Below are 18,163 nucleotides of genomic sequence, written 5' to 3' on the forward strand. Positions count from 1 at the left end.
AAACTGGAGACTGACTTTTGATAAAAAAATTAAAAGAGCACTGAAGCCTACTAAAGTAATAACTGTAAATATATTAGGGAGGGCCAGTTCACCCAGACATAAATCACTATTTCACCTTTTTAAACGGCTAAGGTAGGTAATATTTAATTACTGCAGCGACAAGCAACACTTGCTTGTTTGTTACAGCATGCATAATTGATCTAGCACGGGCTTTACTTCTCAACTACTGGAGTTGTTGTCTAAGCACCACTAAGTTTTGATTCAGATTCCATCCTCTTTCCATATAAAGATTCTTTGTGCTTATCACACACACTTTTGAATTCCATCACTGTTTTTGTCTCCATCATATCCTCATGTCCAATCCAGCTATCCATCACCTGCTCCATGAAAAATGTACTTCCTGATGTTACTCTTAAATCGATCCTCTCCCCCCACTCAAATCATGTCCTCTAGTTCTCTTGCTTCTCTGCATAAATAATCTGTATTATATCTACCCTATCCCTCTTTCCCTCTAGGGTATATGTATTCATCAAGGCTCTTCTCATGTCTTTTGGGGTAAACCCCATATTTTTGTTGCCATCCTCTGAACTGCTTCTAGTCTTTACGTTATTAGTAAGAAACGGCCTCCAAAGTAAGCACAATAAACCAAGTGGGACCTCACCAACAAACTGCAGAGGAGCATTAACACCTTCTTTAAAGTTTTCAAATCTGAGCTGGTTCTTTATGCACTATATAGTGTCCCACCTTATGGAAGGCACACTACATATGGACCACTGCTTGAAACCTTTCAGGCCGCCTCAAAAGCATGACAAAGTTTCAATCTGAACTTAAAGGACCCTTGAACTATTTTTACTTGGATTCCGTTCTGAAGAAAAGAAAGATGCAGAGGGAGAACTCCCTCCTCTGCATACCATTTGTCGAGATCTGCCAAACTCTCAAGTACGCTAAAAAGGGAAAGCAGTTCAGAGACTAAAAAAAGCATGACTATGCTTCTCAAAAACTACAGCATTTGAAGTACGACCATGTAAGTACCATGCCATTATAGAAAAACGGAGACATATTTCTTAGTGCAAAATCTCTTCTACTTGAAAATCTGAGGATGCTGAAAATTTCTTGGACAGATTTCAACTAACCAAAAACTCCATGGTTAGTTTGCTGCCATAAGAAAATTATCGGGGGGGGGAGGGGGGGGGAGATAGAGATATACATGAACCTCTGAAGCACCCAACCTAACACTGGAAGAAACTTAGGATACATGATGTTTAAGTGCCAGGACGGTGCAATACCGGAGTGTTTAGGTGACAGACAGTAGTGCATAAACGCTGCTCTCTGACAGGTCTCCTATTATCTCTACTGCTAGGAGGGAGGATTAGCAGTGGCACTGCCACCGAGCACGAGGCATACCACCCACTGTATTTTTGGTTGGAACTCCTCACACAAACCAGTGTTGTCAACTTGACAGAAGGCACAGGTGGCCCAAGATGGTAGCACGCTCTAGAATCGTCCTGCCCCTTTGGCCTTCCTGCTGACGTAGACAGTTCTACAGACCAATGCCACATGGGAAGGGGCCGAGGTGTCAGAGAGGCTCAGGAGGACAAACCCAATGGAAAGGCAATAAGAGCGGGAGACCTGGCACTGTTCTGTAGACATTGGGCATTCTAGCAGGAGATGCAGCCAGACATGCACCATGCTCAGTGTCTGTGCTGCTGCTGAAGCAAAGAAGCAAACGCTATTGGCTGGCTGGCCCAGAAGGGGTTGGAGAAGCATCTATTGCTGATTCACCCTCCTAGCAGTAGCCATGGGGATGACAGGAGGGCTGTCAGAAAGCAGAGTTAAGCACCATTGTTTGGTGCCTAAACCTGGCACCAGACCATCCTGGCACCTAAATATCCTGCTTTGGTAACTGGAATACATAATGTACTTTTTCCACACAGCGAGGGTTGCAGAAAAGGTTCCAGACTTTTGGAACCAATCTCTGCTAAGTGTAAAAGTACAGAACCCTGTTGGCCCTTGTCACCATGGGGTCTAGCATGGACTATCTCAATTGCTATTGAGGTTGTAGAAGACAGGTGCCATCATCCCAGAATGAGAAAGTGAATGCTGAAACAAGAAATTCTGCTTGAATATTATTTTGGCAATGTGCCACATTTAGAACAAGAAAATGCTTCTAATACCCCCAAAGCCACCACTTCATACTGCACCATGCTAGAAACTCCAAAGGTCGATGAATATACTTGTTGCCCTAACAGCACAGTAACCAGCAGGAGAACAGAGAACGCCAAGGATGTCATGTGAGCTTGAGGTCATCAGATTACATTTATAGATGCCCCCTTTTAATTTCAACACCAGCATCTAGCCCCATGACCAAGGCTCCATGTGGTACAGAAACAACTAGATGTAGAATTAAAATGGAATACTCCCTGAACTCGAAAGGGAAAAAACAAACAACAACAAAAAACTTAGTGACTTGGTGATGAATCTCAGAAGTGTAGGCCTCAAAAGGAAACTAGCCTGCCCCAGGAGAGACTGAAAGTACAGTTATGTGGGTTACCATCTCTTGGTGCCTTAAAGAACACTGGTTTACAACAACTAGATGTCCCAAACAGATACAACCAATAAAACTCTCTCAAACAATGCTTTGGGAGCAATTGCCCCCCCAAAATATGCCAATTAACCAAAAAGAAATGCAGTGGCTCAAAAGAAATGAGTAGAAAAGCTCTTGAGTTGCAAGGCTATCCAGGCTGCATAGCCATTACTACTAGTGATCAAGGTTCAATTTGGAAGAAGCAGGAATATATTCTGGTTCACCAGATTATTTTGGAAGCAGTTTCACAGCTCCTCAATCAAGGAGGATCTGTAGTATAGCACGTATGACTGCCATCAGGAAAGAGACACAACACCTGTAGGTGGACTCTGCTACCTGTCAATCCCCGAGAGAAGCAAAGCACCAGGGAATCCCTGTATCCCTTCTCTGACTGCCTGCTCTACCAAAATTCTGAAAGGATGGCTGGTGTGACTGCAACCAGAAATGGCAGTAATAGCTATAATAGTCCAGCTTGTACCTTCACCCTTTGTGCAATCTATTTTAGCTATATGAGAATTGTGCCAAAGATGTGGACTTGCCTCAGCAACTACAAGACTTGGACTCCTCCAAGATATTCAGTTTCCCAGGTCTTCCTTGAAGAGCATTCTGCTTTCATAGGAAGTCTATGAAGACGAATGTTGGGAGAGAAAAATGCAGTCCCCTTTTCCAAGCCATAAAAAGGGGACTGCCTTAAATGGCCCACCTCCTGCAGAAGTTGCAAGAAAAAAAATTAATTAAAAAATAATCATCATCATCATCAGAGGCCATATGGCACATCTCGACATTCAGAATCCATCAATTCCTCAAATTATCCAAGAATGCCGTGTCTATGCCTAGGCCCAGGACCAGTTGGATCCAGTGCACACAAGCATTTGAATATTAGCAATGGATTATGTCACTTCAGAGTTAGGAGTGAGATAAAAAGTCTGCTTCTAGAAGGATTTCAGTTAGGAATACTGAGTGAGATGTAGTCATAATTGTTAATTTCCTTTCCTTTAGTCAGGCTGTACCATCCTGAACAAGGATATAAGGTTGCTGGTGCTCACTGGAAAACTCCAGAATGCATCTGCCAAAACAGAAGATCCTTTTTGTAAAGCACACCCATGAATCATCAACCACTGCAGCTATCATGAATCGACTTAGGCCAGTGAAGTCACTGTAAAAGATCAATTTCTCTACCTCTATCAACTTGCAGAGAGGGATAACACCTGTTTATCCAGGATGTCACTTTTTTTTTCTTGTTTGCACAATAGGTAGCTGGTAAAAAAAGGTCCTGGCTTGATTCACTGTCAGCACTAGAATAGAAGCTAGCCAAGATCAAAAGACCCACTGACCATACTTGGGGTGGTCTGCTTGGGCTCTCTCCAAAATGTGCCCTCAGGATCTCCTTAGGCATGCCAAACTGCGCTACTATGGGAGCCTGCAGCTGTGGCCTAAATGTCATTCAATACACTGTTCCCTATGGCAAAGGAAGATGGCTGCAACCTAAGCTCCCCCACATCAGCTATTTGAAAGACACCCCCCACCCCTGTTACTTGCAGTGCTGGTCAAAGACCTTGCCTGCAATCATACAACACTGAAAATTACAGCTCTCTCAAGGTTCTGTCTTGGTTTGAGATTTTAGTGTTAGAAACTCTGAGTGAAGGAAAAGGTAAAATTATGTATAATCATACCTGATAATTTTCTTTCCATTAATCATAGCTGATCAATCCATAGACTGGTGGGTTGTGTCCATCTACCAGCAGGTGGAGATAGAGAGCAAACTTTTGCCTCCCTATATGTGGTCATGTGCTGCCGGAAACTCCTCAGTATGTCGATATCAAAGCTCCATCCGCAGGACTCAGCACTTAGAGAATTACACCCACGAAGGGACACTCTGCCCAGCTCACCACCGCCGAAACGGGGGAGGGGAATTAACCCAGCTCATCCCCACACAAGTGGGGGAGGGGAATCCGTCCAGCTCATCCCCGCGGAGTGGGGGAGGGACACCACACCCGCCGATGCGGGGGGATCTGGCTTATCCTGCAACCGCAACCGCGGGAGGAGCTGACTGACCCTAACACCGCCGAAGCGGGAGGGGTACAAAGCTGCCCTACAGCCGCACGAAGCGGGAGGGAGTGCCGGCAGAATTTATGTCTCAATCCAGCCCCGTAAAACGGAGGGGAGAGGAATGCAGCAGCTCACTGTAACACAAAGTCGTCTCAACTCTTGAAGAATCCAAGTGAAAGAAGAACTTGAACACGAAGTCCTCCTGAAGTAACTGAAGGCTAAACTTGAACCTAAAATTCAACCAGAATATAAACAGTACAGATATCTGGGAGGGGCTATGGATTGATCAGCTATGATTAATGGAAAGAAAATTATCAGGTATGATTATACATAATTTTACCTTCCATATCATCAAGCTGATCAATCCATAGACTGGTGGGATGTACCGAAGCAGTACTCACCCAGGGCGGGACATAGAAATCCCTGACCTCAACACTGAAGCTCCAAACCGGGCCTCCGCCCGTGCAGCCACAGTCAAACGGTAATGCTTGGAGAATGTATGAGCCGAAGCCCACGTTGCCGCCTTGCATATCTCTTCCAAGGAGACGGATCCGGCCTCTGCCATCGAGGCCGCCTGAGCTCTCGTGGAGTGAGCCTTCAGCTGGATAGGCGGCACCTTCCCCGCGGCCACATAAGCCGCTGCAATGGCTTCCTGGACCCATCTTGCCACTGTAGGCTTAGCAGCCTGCAGACCCTTACGAGGACCTGCAAACAGGACAAACAGATGATCCGATTTCCGGAAATCATTGGTCACTTCCAAGTAACTGATGATGACTCGTCTCACATCCAGATATTCAAGAGCGGAGTACTCCTCTGGGTAGTCCTCCCTACGAAAGGAAGGGAGACAGAGCTGGTGATTCACATGGAAGCGAGAACCAATCTTGGGCAGGAAGGAAGGCACTGTGCGAATAGTCACTCCTGCCTCAGTGCACTGCAGAAAAGGCTCTCGACATGAGAGCGCCTGGAGCTCGGAAACTCTTCTGTCTGAAGTGATAGCCACCAAAAAGACTGCTTTCAACGTCAGGTCTTTCAGAGATGCCCTCGACAAGGGTTCCAAAGGCGGCTTCTGCAATGCTCTTAGCACCAGGTTGAGATTCCACGCAGGCACCACTGAGTGCAGAGGAGGGCGCAGGTGATTAACTCCCTTGAGAAAGCGCACCACATCTGGCTGCGAAGCCAGGGAAGCACCCTTCAGGCGGCCCCTGAAGCAAGCCAGAGCCGCTACCTGGACTTTAAGGGAACTGAGCGACAGGCCTTTCTCCAGACCTTCTTGCAGGAACGCCAACACTGAAGAAATTGGAGCAGTGAAGGGAGAAAGTGAGCCTGCTTCACACCATGCTGCAAAGATACGCCAAACCCTGGCGTAAGCAGTAGAAGTAGAGCGCTTCCTCGCTCTCAGCATAGTGGCGATGACCTTGTCTGAGAAGCCCTTCTTCCTCAGACGCTGCCGCTCAATAGCCAGGCCGTAAGACCAAAGGGAGAGGGATCCTCCATCACCACGGGACCCTGATGTAACAGGCCCTGCTCCACTGACAGCCGCAGAGGATCGTCGACTGAGAGCCTGAACAAGTCCGCATACCAGGGACGTCTGGGCCAATCCGGACCCACCAGGATTACCCTGCCGGGATGCTTTGCCACCCGGTCTAGCACCCTGCCCAACATGAGCCAGGGCGGGAACACATAGAGGAGCTCTTGTGTCGGCCACTGTTGGAGAAGAGCATCTACTCCCAGGGATCGAGGGTCCCGTCCTCTGCTGAAAAAGCGCGGCACTTGGCCATTGGCCGATGACGCCATCAGATCTAGGCTCGGCTGGCCCCAGCGCTTCGTGGTGTCCAAGAACGCCTGAGCAGATAGTTGCCACTCTCCGGGCTCCAAGGTATGGCGACTGAGAAAGTCCGCCTTGACATTCATGACTCCGGCAATGTGGGCCGCTGAAAGCTGCTCCAGGTTCGCTTCCGCCCACTGGCAAAGACTCATAGCCTCCTTGGCTAGAGGGGCGTTCTGGTACCTCCCTGGCGGTTGATATAGGCCACAGCCGTGGCATTGTCCGACAGGACCCGTACAGGCTTCAACACGAGTACCGGGATGAACTCCAATAACACCAAGCGAATGGCTCTGAGTTCCAGGAGGTTGATAGACCACTTGCCTCTGCAGGAGACTAGAGCCCCTGCGCTGTCCTTCCCAAGCAGTGGGCTCCCCAGCCCATCAAAGAGGCGTCTGTCGTGACGACAATCCACTCCGGGGTCACCAGAGGCAATCCTGCAGACAACTTGTCTGTCTGCGTCCACCAGCTCAGCGCCTTGCGCACTGCTGGGTCCACGGGAAAACGCACAGCATAATCCTCCGACATCGGAGTCCAGCGCAGCAGCAGAGATAGCTGTAGTGGTCTCATATGAGCCCTGGCCCAGGGCACTACTTCCATCGTGGCCGTCATAGAGCCCAACAGCTGCACGTAGTCCCAAGCCCGAATAGGAGAGGCTACTAGGAACTAGTCCACCTGAGCCTGAAGCTTGACAATCCGATTGTCTGGCAGGAACACTCTGCCCACTTGGGTGTCGAATCGAACTCCCAGATACACCAGGGACTGAGTCGGGCGCAGCTGGCTCTTCTTCCAGTTGATGATCCATCCCAGGGAGCTCAAAAGAGCAACTACCCGGTCCATAGCTTTGCCGCACTCTGCATAAGAGGGGGCTCGGATCAACCAGTCGTCCAGATAAGGATGGACTTGTACTCCTTCCTTTAGCAGGAAGGCCGCTATGACCCCCATTACTTTGGAAAAGGTCCGCGGAGCAGTAGCCAACCCGAAAGGGAGGGCTCTGAACTGGAAGTGTCGTCTCAGGACTGTAAAACGCAGAAAGCGTTGGAGAGGAGGCCAGATGGGAATATGCAGGTACGCTTCCTTGATGTCCAAGGAAGCCAAGAACTCTCCTGCCTTCACTGCCGCTATAACAGAGCGGAGAGTCTCCATGCGAAAGTGCCTCACTTTCCAGGCCCGATTGACCCCTTTGAGGTCGAGGATAGGCCGGACAGAACCTCCTTTCTTTGGAACCACAAAGTAAATGGAGTAACGTCCCTTGCCAATCTGATTTTTTGGCACCGGAACGACCGCACCCAGGCGGATCAGGTTGTCCAAGGTCTGCTGCACTACCACAGCTTGACCGGAGACTTGCAGGGAGAGAGTACAAACCCGTCTCTTAAGGGTTGGCAGAACTCTAGCTTGTAGCCGTCTCTGATGACTTCCAGCACCCACGCGTCTGAAGTTATAGTGATCCACTCGCCCAGAAACGAGGACAGCCGTCCTCCAATCTGCACTGGGGCGTGGACCAAGGCCCCATCATTGGGTACGAGACCCTGGGGGAGGACCGGAGGGAGCACCTCCGGGACGGCGGTCTCTGCGAAAGGAATGCTGCTTGGGGGAGAAATTCCTCTTGAAGGAAGAGGGGGCAGAGGAACCCGACTTGCCCGGGCGGTATGGAGGTATCGGGACGAGTACTAACCCGAGCCCTGACCTCTGGTAATTTCTTGCCCTTAGACGTGCCGAGATCGGTCACGATTTTGTCCAGCTCGACCCCAAAGAGCAGCTTGCCTTTAAAAGGCAATCTAGCCAGGCGGGATTTAGAGGCGTGGTCAGCAGACCAATGTTTCAGCCAAAGCCACCGCCGCGCAGAGACTGTCTGAGCCAAGCCTTTAGCTGAGGCTCTCCAGACATCATACAGCAAGTCTGCCAAATAGGCTAAGCCCGATTCCAGGGCCGGCCAATCAGCCCTCAAGGAATGATCCGAGGGGGAAGCCCGCTGCACCATAGTCTGGCACGCCCTGGCCACATAGGAGCCGCAAACTGAGGCCTGCAAACTTAAAGCAGCTGCCTCCAAGGACGACCTTAAGGCAGCCTCCAATCTTCTGTCTTGGGCGTCCTTTAGGGCCGTGCCACCTTCCACCGGCAACGCCGTTTTCTTAGTCACCGCAGTGATTAAAGAATCCATGGTAGGCCACAGATAGGCCTCACGTTCACTCACAGCCAAAGGATAGAGGCGGGACATAGCCCTAGCCACTTTAAGGCTCGTTTCCGGGACATCCCATTGAGCCGCAATTAAGGTGTGCATGGCATCATGCACGTGGAAGGTTCTAGGCGGGCGCTTCGTCCCCAGCATAATGGCAGAGCCAACAGGGGCTGAGGGAGAGACGTCCTCCGGAGAGGAAATCTACAAAGTGTCCATGGCCTGTAACAACAGGTTGGGCAAATCCTCTGGGCTAAAAAGCCGCGCTGCAGAGGGGTCATCCGCTCCATCCGTGCGGGGATCTATCTCCTCCAAGGAATCCGCAAAGGATCGTTGGGAGACCTCAGACACGCTGCCCTCATCTACATCGGAGGAGACAAAAGTCCTCCAAGGCCTGGAAATCAACCCGAGGGCGTTTACCTCTGGGAACCTCAACCTCTTTATCAGAAGAGGGAGCAGGGGCAGCGTTTTGCATGAGGAAAGCCTGATGCAGCAGCAAAACAAACTCGGGGGAGAAACCCCCCAGACTGTGCACTTCCGCAGCCTGGGCAACAGCCCTAGACGCACTCTCAACCGGCGCTCGCAATAGCGGGGGAGAGACATGCTGCGCATCCAAAATGGCGTCCGGCGCGAAACTCCGTGAAGGAGCCGCGCGGGAAGAACGGCGCTTAACTTTAGCCGCTTTTGTGCCGTCGCCCAAATTAAGGGCGTTCATGGCATTAATGTCTCCAACCTCAAGGGCGGCCCCGAAGAAGCCGTCCGAGCCGCGTGGCCGGCCAAGATGGCGGAGGCGAGGAGCGGGGGATGGGCGTTTATGGCGGGAAAAAAAAAACGCCACGCCGGAGGAACGACCGGGACATTCATCGGTCACTAAACTATCACCCATCAAGGGCGAATCAGGTTGTAAAACCCCCGCATCCCCTCTAGAAGCGCTCCAGCGATCCGGGGAGCGACCCTTTGCGCCCTCGCCCTCCGACGCCATTGCCACGAGGAGAAGAATCGGGGAACCCCCTGCCCGCTATAAAAAGGTAAAATTACCTGCTTGCCGCTCCGAGCTGTAACGAACTGGTGTCCCAGTGAGTAGCTGCAATGAACGTTTAAAGAAACGTCGAATTAAACGCCTTTAAAGACGTTTAAAACTTTTTTTTTTTTTTTTTTAACGGAGCCAGCGGGAGGGGGGAGAAAAGGAGGGACCTGGCACCACCAGGTTTGCACTTGCTCAAAAGAGCCCTCAACCCCAGGCCTCAACAAAACCTAAGGATTAGGCTTGGAGGCCTAGCCAGAGCTGCTGCTGTGTGTGACCACCACCTGCTGAGATAGAGAACATACTGAGGAGTTTCCGGCAGCACATGACCACATATAGGGAGGCAAAAGTTTGCTCTCTATCTCCACCTGCTGGTAGATGGACACAACCCACCAGTCTATGGATTGATCAGCTTGATGATATGGAAGAAGCCAATTTGGAGGGGGGGGGGGGGACTCGGACTCCTCCGAGTTACCCCTCTCCACCAAGGCCTGCATCCTCAGGCACAACCCAAAATACCTCAGGTGCACAGGCCGAGCCTGTAGGAAAAACCAGTGCTTCGGCCTAGTGCTCTGAAAGAAGAAAAGAACTGCTCTCAGCTTCAATACTCAGCCTCTAACCCAAGCTCCCTCAGGACTAGTTCAAGAAAGAAAAATCATCCCTCATTGCGGTACACGTACATACTCCCACCTGTTTCCATAACCGCTAGTGTAGCCTGGAACAAATGCTGCAGAGTTTTGATGTTTTGAGGCGAGGAAGCAACTTCCCATCTAATTATCCGAATCTCTTTCAGGTGAAGGAAAAAAAAAAGCGGTGAAAAAGAGAGGAGAAGATAGGTAGGAGGAGGAGAATTCAATTCAGACTCCTCCAAATATCATCACTAATCCAGGTCAAATTATATTTTGCTATGTGGGGTTTTTTTTTTTCTTTTCAACTTCAGGTATCTCTCTGTTCAACTGACATCAGTTGCTCAGACTGGGTCAGGAGCTGCTTCAGTAACACTCCAAACAACCACTGTCCGCCCATCACCACCATCCACTGGAGATATTCTAAGGCCGCACGGTGCCCTTACTGGGCGAAGCACTATTTTTCTCTGTCTCCATCTTCTGGTCAACAGGAACAACCCACAGGTTCTGGACTGGTTTGGTGAGGACACTAAGAAAAAACAATATCTGTTGCCTTTAGACAGTGGCACCCAGTTGCTAAACTGTAAAATCATTTGAAATCTGTTGAGAGCGATATCTATTGGATTAAATACATCACACGGTTTCATTTTATTATTCTTTTCAAACCCAAGAGAATGTGTTGGATACTGCTCCATTCTAAATCGTCCAACTCCTCTACTTTCTAGATCTGACACACAAATGTACACACATAAGCAATACAAAACATATGAACACACAGAAAACACTCCGATACAAAAACGCATATGCATGCACACAGGTAACATAATAACATAGTAAATGATGGCAGATAAAGACCTGTACGGTCCATCCAGTCCGCCCAACAAGGTAAACTCATTTTACATGGTATGTGATACTTTATATGTATACCCGAGCTTGATTTGTCCTTGCCTTTCTCAGGGCATAGATCATAGAAGTCTGCCCAACACTCTTCTTGTACTGAAAGTTCTCAAAATTCTGGAATCCTAAAGAGCTACAAGATTCCGGAATCCCAATCAGTAGCAACATTCCATGTAGAACCCCAAAGAGTAAAATAGTAAATGACGGCAGATAAAGACCTGTCCGGTTCATCCAGTCTGCCCAAGAAGATACTTTATACGTATACCCGAGTTTGATTTGTCCTTGCCTTTCTCAGGGTACAGACCGTAGAAGTCTGCCCAGCACTGTTCTTGTACTAAGTGTTGGAAAGGGTTCCATAAGACACGTATTACATGCTCTCCTCACTTCTTGCAATATTAGAAACATAGGCTGAGAAAATCCCTGTACATCTACTACTTGTTCCTTCAATCATCTAATTATGAAGAGGGATTGGAAGTACTTCTCTGGGAAGGCGGAGTGCTGTCTCTCAGAGAAAACAGAAAATGTTTAAAAAAAAAAAAAACCTACAACTCACTTAACATTTACTACTAAGCAGTGGCGTAGCTACGTGGGGCCTGAGGGGGCCGGGGCCCCCGCAGATTCACCCCAGGACCCCCCTCCCGGCGAACCCGCCCCCGCCGCCGCCTACCTTTACTTTTGCTGGCGGGGGAATCCCACTCCCCGCCAGCCGACGTCTTCTTCTTAGTCACTTCCTGCACTTCAATTTGTTTGCTGACGTCCTGCACGTAATTATACGTGCAGGACGTCAGACTCAGAGAACAGTTCTGTTCTCTGAGTCTGACGTCCTGCACGTACAACGTGCAGGACGTCAGCAAACAAATTGAAGAGCGGGAAGTGACTAAGAAGAAGACGTCGGCTGGCGGGGAGTGGGATCCCCCGCCAGCAAAAGTAAAGGTAGGCTGCAGCGGCGGCGGGTTCACGGCGGGAGGGGGGCGGCAATGTCGGCGGTGGGGGGGCGGCGCCGGGGGGAGGGCTAAAATGTGCCCCCTCCCCCCGGGCTCGGACCCCTCTCCCACGGAAGGCTGGCTACGCCCCTGCTACTAAGTCTGAATCAGCTGAAACAAGCACCACTTTAAAGCCCACCAACCAAAACTGCAAACATACAGCTACGCTCTGGTAATAAAGAATATTTAAGTGGCCCATCTGGAAAAATCCAACAGTTATGAAAAGGGGGGGAGGGGAGGGAAACAGTGATGAGGGATGGAAAAAAAAAAAAAAAAAAAAAAAAGGTCATTTGGGTGCCTGAAAATCAGAAAAGCAAAAGAACAAAAGAAAAGAGAGTCAAACTAAACAAGGAAAAAAGTGCGAAAAAAAAAATATGACTGGTGCCAATATTTTCTTAACGGTATTTCCTCCCCTGACAAATAAGTGGCAAGAAGGGGCTGGGGAGAGAATAAATAATTATGCCTAAACGCCTACAACTAGATTACCACAATTCCCGAGTATGGCCTAATCCATTGCCTGGAATTTCTACATTCTTATTGGCTGACACCCAAAATTCTGTTTACCTCTCAGAGTCAATTATAACAATGGGAGGGGCCTGGGAAGTTAACTGCTAAGAACAGATGGGACAGTTCAAACAATTTGGACATTAGAAAGATCTCTTTTCCTTTCTTCTATCTTTTAATTTTAAAGTGATTTCCAGGATCAGATATATTCTTTAACTAAAACACTTCTGCATCTGCTTTAATGCTCCAAAAGATGCCAGAGGTAAATCAACCAGAACCCCATAAAAGCCACTTGCACACAAAATGCCTTTTGTCTTTAACTTTGCCTTGGTTAAGATATTCATATGAGGGAATCTGGTACCCCACTTACTCTGATCTGATTCCTTAGCTGCTCGGCCTCCTGCCGCAACTGTTCCAGCTCACTCATCCTCAGGCAGCTTGGCTCACCTCACACGTCTGCAGAAGATCTGGTAAGAAAAGATGGATTAAAAGTTAAGAGGTCGTTCGTAAAGAAAAACTATGGACTACAGCTACAACTTACAGTGGATCAAGCCTGCAAAAGTGGAGGAGTGGCCTAGTGGTTAGAGTGGTGGACTTTGGTCCTGGGGAACTGGGTTCGATTCCCACTGCAGGCACAGGCAGCTCCTTCTGACTCTGGGCAAGTCACTTAACCCTCCATTGCCCCAGGTACAAATAAGTACCTATATATAATATGTAAGCCGCAATGAGCCTGCTATGAGTGGGAAGTGCGGGGTACAAATGTAATAAAAAAATGCACAGATCTCTCTCTCTCACCCTGAGACATGCTCCCTGTTTAACAAAATAAAGCATCCTTGCTTCCCAATTAAGGAGGGCATTCTGCATTTTATCAAGGTCAAGTTGCTGAGGTATTTATTCTAAAATGTTCTTGTTAGAGAAGGGAGAACGTGACTTGTTTTTTTTAACCTTCAACTGGGGAAGTTGCTGCCAAGCATGCTACCTCTCCCATCATTACTGAAATATGGAGAAAATGCCCTAGTAGTCTTCCTCCAGTCTGAACTATCATACACTAAATCTGAACATATGAGTGGACATATTGGGTCAGACCAATGGTCCAACTAGCCCAGTATCCTGTTTCCAACAGTGGCCAAGCCAGGTAATCGTGGAAACATTCCATGCTACAAATCCTAGGGCAAGCAGTTGCTTCCCAATGTCTCTATCTCAATAGCAGACTATGGACTTTTCCTCCAGGAATTTGTACAAACCTTTTTTAAGCCCAGATACGCTAACCACTGTTACTACATCCTCCAGCAAAGAGTTCCAGAGCGCTTAACTATTCATTGAGTGAAAGTATTTCCATGTATTGCTACTGCTTCAGTACTAGGAAACCAGGGAGAAGCTCTCAAGGAAACATGCCAATTTCCAAGCAACAATTTTATTCAAAATTTAAGACAAGTAGACCAATTCCACACAATCTATGAAGTTTTACAAATACAAAATGAGAGAGAGCGAGAGAGAGAGAGAGACTGGTCCCAGGCACTGCAAAAGAAGCCCAATTTAATTTAATGAAAGTGCTTGCTGGGGTAAAAAAGGAAAGAATCAAAGGGGTGTGAGGGACAGAAAGAATGTGAAACAAGTGTAGCTTTCACCTTATCTCCAGGCCATCTTGACTTTCAGATACTGGCTACAGAACAAAAAGTTGTAGGACCTATAAACACAAATCATCTCAGGAAAACAGATAAGATAGAGAGATTCCTGTTATGATGTATTAACGGCTAACTGTGCAACTGTATTATCTAGAACATTATCTGTATTGTCAGCTACTGGAGGAGGCTCCTCTCTTGCTCTAGTATTTAATGTAGCCTCAACTTTCCCCCAAGAACAAAACAGGACGTCGGCCTGGGTGCAACCTTCTCTGCTGAGATCACAGAGATTTTGTACCCTCTACGTACATTTCAAGCAAGAGGGACTCCAGAGATCTGCTGCAAAAACAGGAAGTCAAACCTGCCACACCTCCTGTCAGGAAAATATTTGTATAGTAACAGGACACTAAGATCTCTTGCTCTCCTGTAAACCCATAGTACAGGATGAAATGATAAAGCAGCAAATACTGATACGAAATCCACAAAATCTATGCTCAGTCCCCTGGGACTTGTTCAACAAGGAAACCTAAGTGGCTCTTGTGGAAGGGCACCTGCCAACACTGAAAAAGGGATATGGTGCACCCCCCCTACTGAAAATGAGCTCTTTTGACAAGAACAAGCTGGAAAACTACCTGCCAGTATCTAACATCCCCTTCCTGGGAAAAGCTTACAGAACAGGTAGTCTGCATTCAACTCAATGACCAGCTAAATTAAAGAAACTGGCCATACCCACTCAGTTGGGCATCAGACCTGGGTATGGAAGACAGTTCTTGTATCCCTCATTAATCTCCAAAGAAACCACAACAAAAAGGATCAGCTTTGATACTACTGCTGCTGAATTTCTCTGCAGCCTTCAACACTGGATTACAAGGTTGGCAGAAAGGTATTGACTGCAGTTTTGCCTGGTTCAAATCCTATCTGGCAGGCAAACAAGTACCATTCGGCAACAGCACACCCCCTTGGGCAGAAAACTATGGTATATTCAAGCTTCTCCTTCTTACCTACAAATGCACTCAGTCTGCTGCCCCTCACTACCTTTCTACCCTCATCTTCCCTTACATTCCCACCCGAAACCTCCGTTCACAGGACAAATCCCTCCTCTCACTACCCTTCTCCACCACCGCCAACTCCGGGCTCCGCTCATTCTGCCTCGCCTCACCCCATGCTTGGAACAACCTTCCTGAGCCCTTACGCCAAGCCCCCTCCCTGCCCATCTTCAAGTCTTTGCTTAAAGCCCACCTCTTCAATGCTGCGTTCGGCACCTAACTCCTACTGTTCAGTAATCCAGACTGCCCCAATTTGACTGCCCCTTTCGGACTAACTGTTCACTTGTCTTTTAGATTGTAAGCTCCATGAGCAGAGACTGTCCCTCTATGTTAATTTGTACAGCGCTGCGTAACCCTAGTAGCGCTTTAGAAATGTTAAGTAGTAGTATATCGCCATAGAGATCCTTACCATCACCTATTATATTTATTATCTACCTCAAGCTTTTAGCCAAGCTGCTTCAGGTGACAATTTTATATCTAGGCTAATAGCATACAACTACTTAAACCCCCTTAAACCAGATCAACCCACAGTTTGAGTAAATTAAATAACAGCAACTCAGGAGCGAGCAAAAACACATCAAAAACTCTGCCTGAATTCTAGTAAAACAGATTCTGTGTGTTCCTCACAAGCATACAGGTATCCAACTTCAAACATACCACTTGGGAAGTAGAAATGCCACTTAAAATCAGGAATCTTGGGATACTGTTAAACTCAGCACTTACTTTAATCCTGCAAATTCCAACAAACTTTTAAAAACTGCTTCTATTATCTTTGGCAAAATCTCTCTTCATATTTAGAAAGAGAGGTTTGGTCAAAGTGGTCCATCCTGTGATAATGTCATAAGCCAGACTATAGTAATGCCCTGTACACTGGTCAAAACAAAAACATTTTGCATCAGCTCCCAAATAATTCAGAATGCTGCAGCAAACAGCGTGACATTACACCCTTCCTGTAAAAGCTGCCCTGGCTACCAGTAACCCACAGGGCCAAATGTAAATCTATAATTTTCAAGGCCCTAAGATAAAATGGGCCAAAGTACCTAAGAACGAGTTAACGCTCTATGTGCCTTTGAAAGGACTTGCTTAGGGGCCTTAAGGAGCATCATCTGTACCCATGTCAAAAGGAAGGCCTGCCCCCCTCCCCCACTCTGAAACCCATTCTCAGGTGGTGGAGATGAAAACGGTAACGGAATTCAAACATGCGTGGGATAAACATAAAGGAATCCTGTGCAGAAGGAAGGGATCCTCAGGAGCTTAGCCTAGAATGGGTGACAAAGCTGGTGGTTGGGAGGCGGGGATAGTGCTGGGCAGACTTATACAGTCTGTGCCAGAGCCGGTGGTGGGAGGCGAGGATAGTGCTGGGCAGACTTATACAGTCTGTGCCAGAGCTGGTGGAGGGAGGCGAGGATAGTGCTGGGCAGACTTATACAGTCTGTGCCAGAGCCGGTGGAGGGAGGCGGGGTTGGGAGGCGGGGATAGGGCTGGCCAGACTTACAGTACAAATAAAAAAGTAGCACATGAATTTATCTTCTTGGGCAGACTGGATGGACCGTGCAGTTCTTTTTCTGCCGTCATCTACTATGTTACTATGTTACTCAGAGGGGCTACAACTAATTCAAAACTGGTTCTATTTCAGGAAGGAAGGTGAAAGCCTGGTTCTTCCCCCAAATCTTTAATACATGTGGCAACTAGCTATCTACTCGCTCTGCATCTGGAACAGCTTCCCTCACACCTTGTAACAAGACTAGCTCCACCATAGGCACCAACTTTTCAAAATTATTGGGGGTGCTAAGCACAATGGAAATAACCCCTCCCTGGACACATACAAGGAATTTTCTCAATATTGGGGGTGCTGAAGCACCCACAGCACCGGCTCCTAAGAGCTCCACGTACCTTATCCAACGTACATATAATCTGAATTCAGTTTAGACATGTATATATTTATCCTACCCATCCTGTCTACGTGTCTCAAGCTCTACTCCCCCTCCCCCAATTAAGATGTGCTGACATCATTAAGGATGAATTGGAAGAACATTATATCATTTATATTCTGACATTTGTCATGTTTCTGTTATATGATTAGCAGTGCAGTACAATAATGCTGATACTATCAGGACATATATCCAAGTTTGCCTCGTTGTATTTATGCTTATATTTGGCATTTTACTATTGCTATGCTGTTAACACAATTGTAACTTTCATGTCAAGCTGTGCCTGCTGTACATCACCTTTGGTGAATCTCTTCATAAAGGTGGTTAATAAATCCCAATAAATACAAATCCAAACCAGTCTAAGGAAGGACGGTAGAGAAGGGTGCAAAAGCGGCTGTACCTCCACCCTCATCTCCCCCTATGTTCCCGCCCGCAACCTCCGCTCACAGGACAAAGCCCTTCTCTCAGTACCCTTCTCCACCACTGCCAACTCCAGGCTCCGCTCATTCTGCCTTGCCTCACCTTATGCCTGGAATAATCTTCCTTTACCCATACGCCATGCCCCCCTCCCTACCCATCTTCAAATCTCTGCTTAAAACTCACCTCTTCAATGCTGCCTTCGGCGCCTAACCGCTCGAGAAATATAAAATACCCCAATGCATCCACCCTATCAGATTAACTGTTCACTCGTCCTCTAGATTGTTCACTTGTCTTTAGATTGTTCTCTTGTCTTTTAGATTGTAAGCTCTTTGAGCAGGGACTGTCCTTCTATGTTTGAATTGTACAGCGCTGTGTAACCCTAGTAGCGCTTTAGAAATGGTTGCTGTTGTTGTATGGGCAAGACTCCTTTGTCCAACTCTTTAAAAATTCAAATCTCAGTGGTAACGTAATTTCCAGGT

The 18,163-nt window shown here is 47.7% G+C and overlaps 1 protein-coding gene across 3 annotated transcripts in view; it reads right to left on the minus strand.

Annotated features, from left to right (window-relative positions):
• The window catches only part of GNB4 (G protein subunit beta 4), an 82,053-nt gene that overhangs the window by 39,328 nt on the left and 24,562 nt on the right, over positions 1-18,163 (minus strand). For 2 of the 3 annotated variants that reach the window (XM_030216688.1, XM_030216687.1), the window contains exon 2: positions 13,036-13,132. In XM_030216688.1, the coding sequence (XP_030072548.1) occupies positions 13,036-13,092 (57 nt within the window). In that variant the 5' untranslated portion in view covers positions 13,093-13,132. Of the gene's footprint in view, positions 1-13,035; positions 13,138-18,163 lie in introns of all 3 variants that reach the window. The other variant, XM_030216686.1, reaches the window with a different exon arrangement.

Source organism: Microcaecilia unicolor, chromosome 10, assembly GCF_901765095.1.
Source record: "Microcaecilia unicolor chromosome 10, aMicUni1.1, whole genome shotgun sequence".
In the NCBI taxonomy this organism is placed as follows: Eukaryota; Metazoa; Chordata; class Amphibia; order Gymnophiona; family Siphonopidae; genus Microcaecilia; species Microcaecilia unicolor.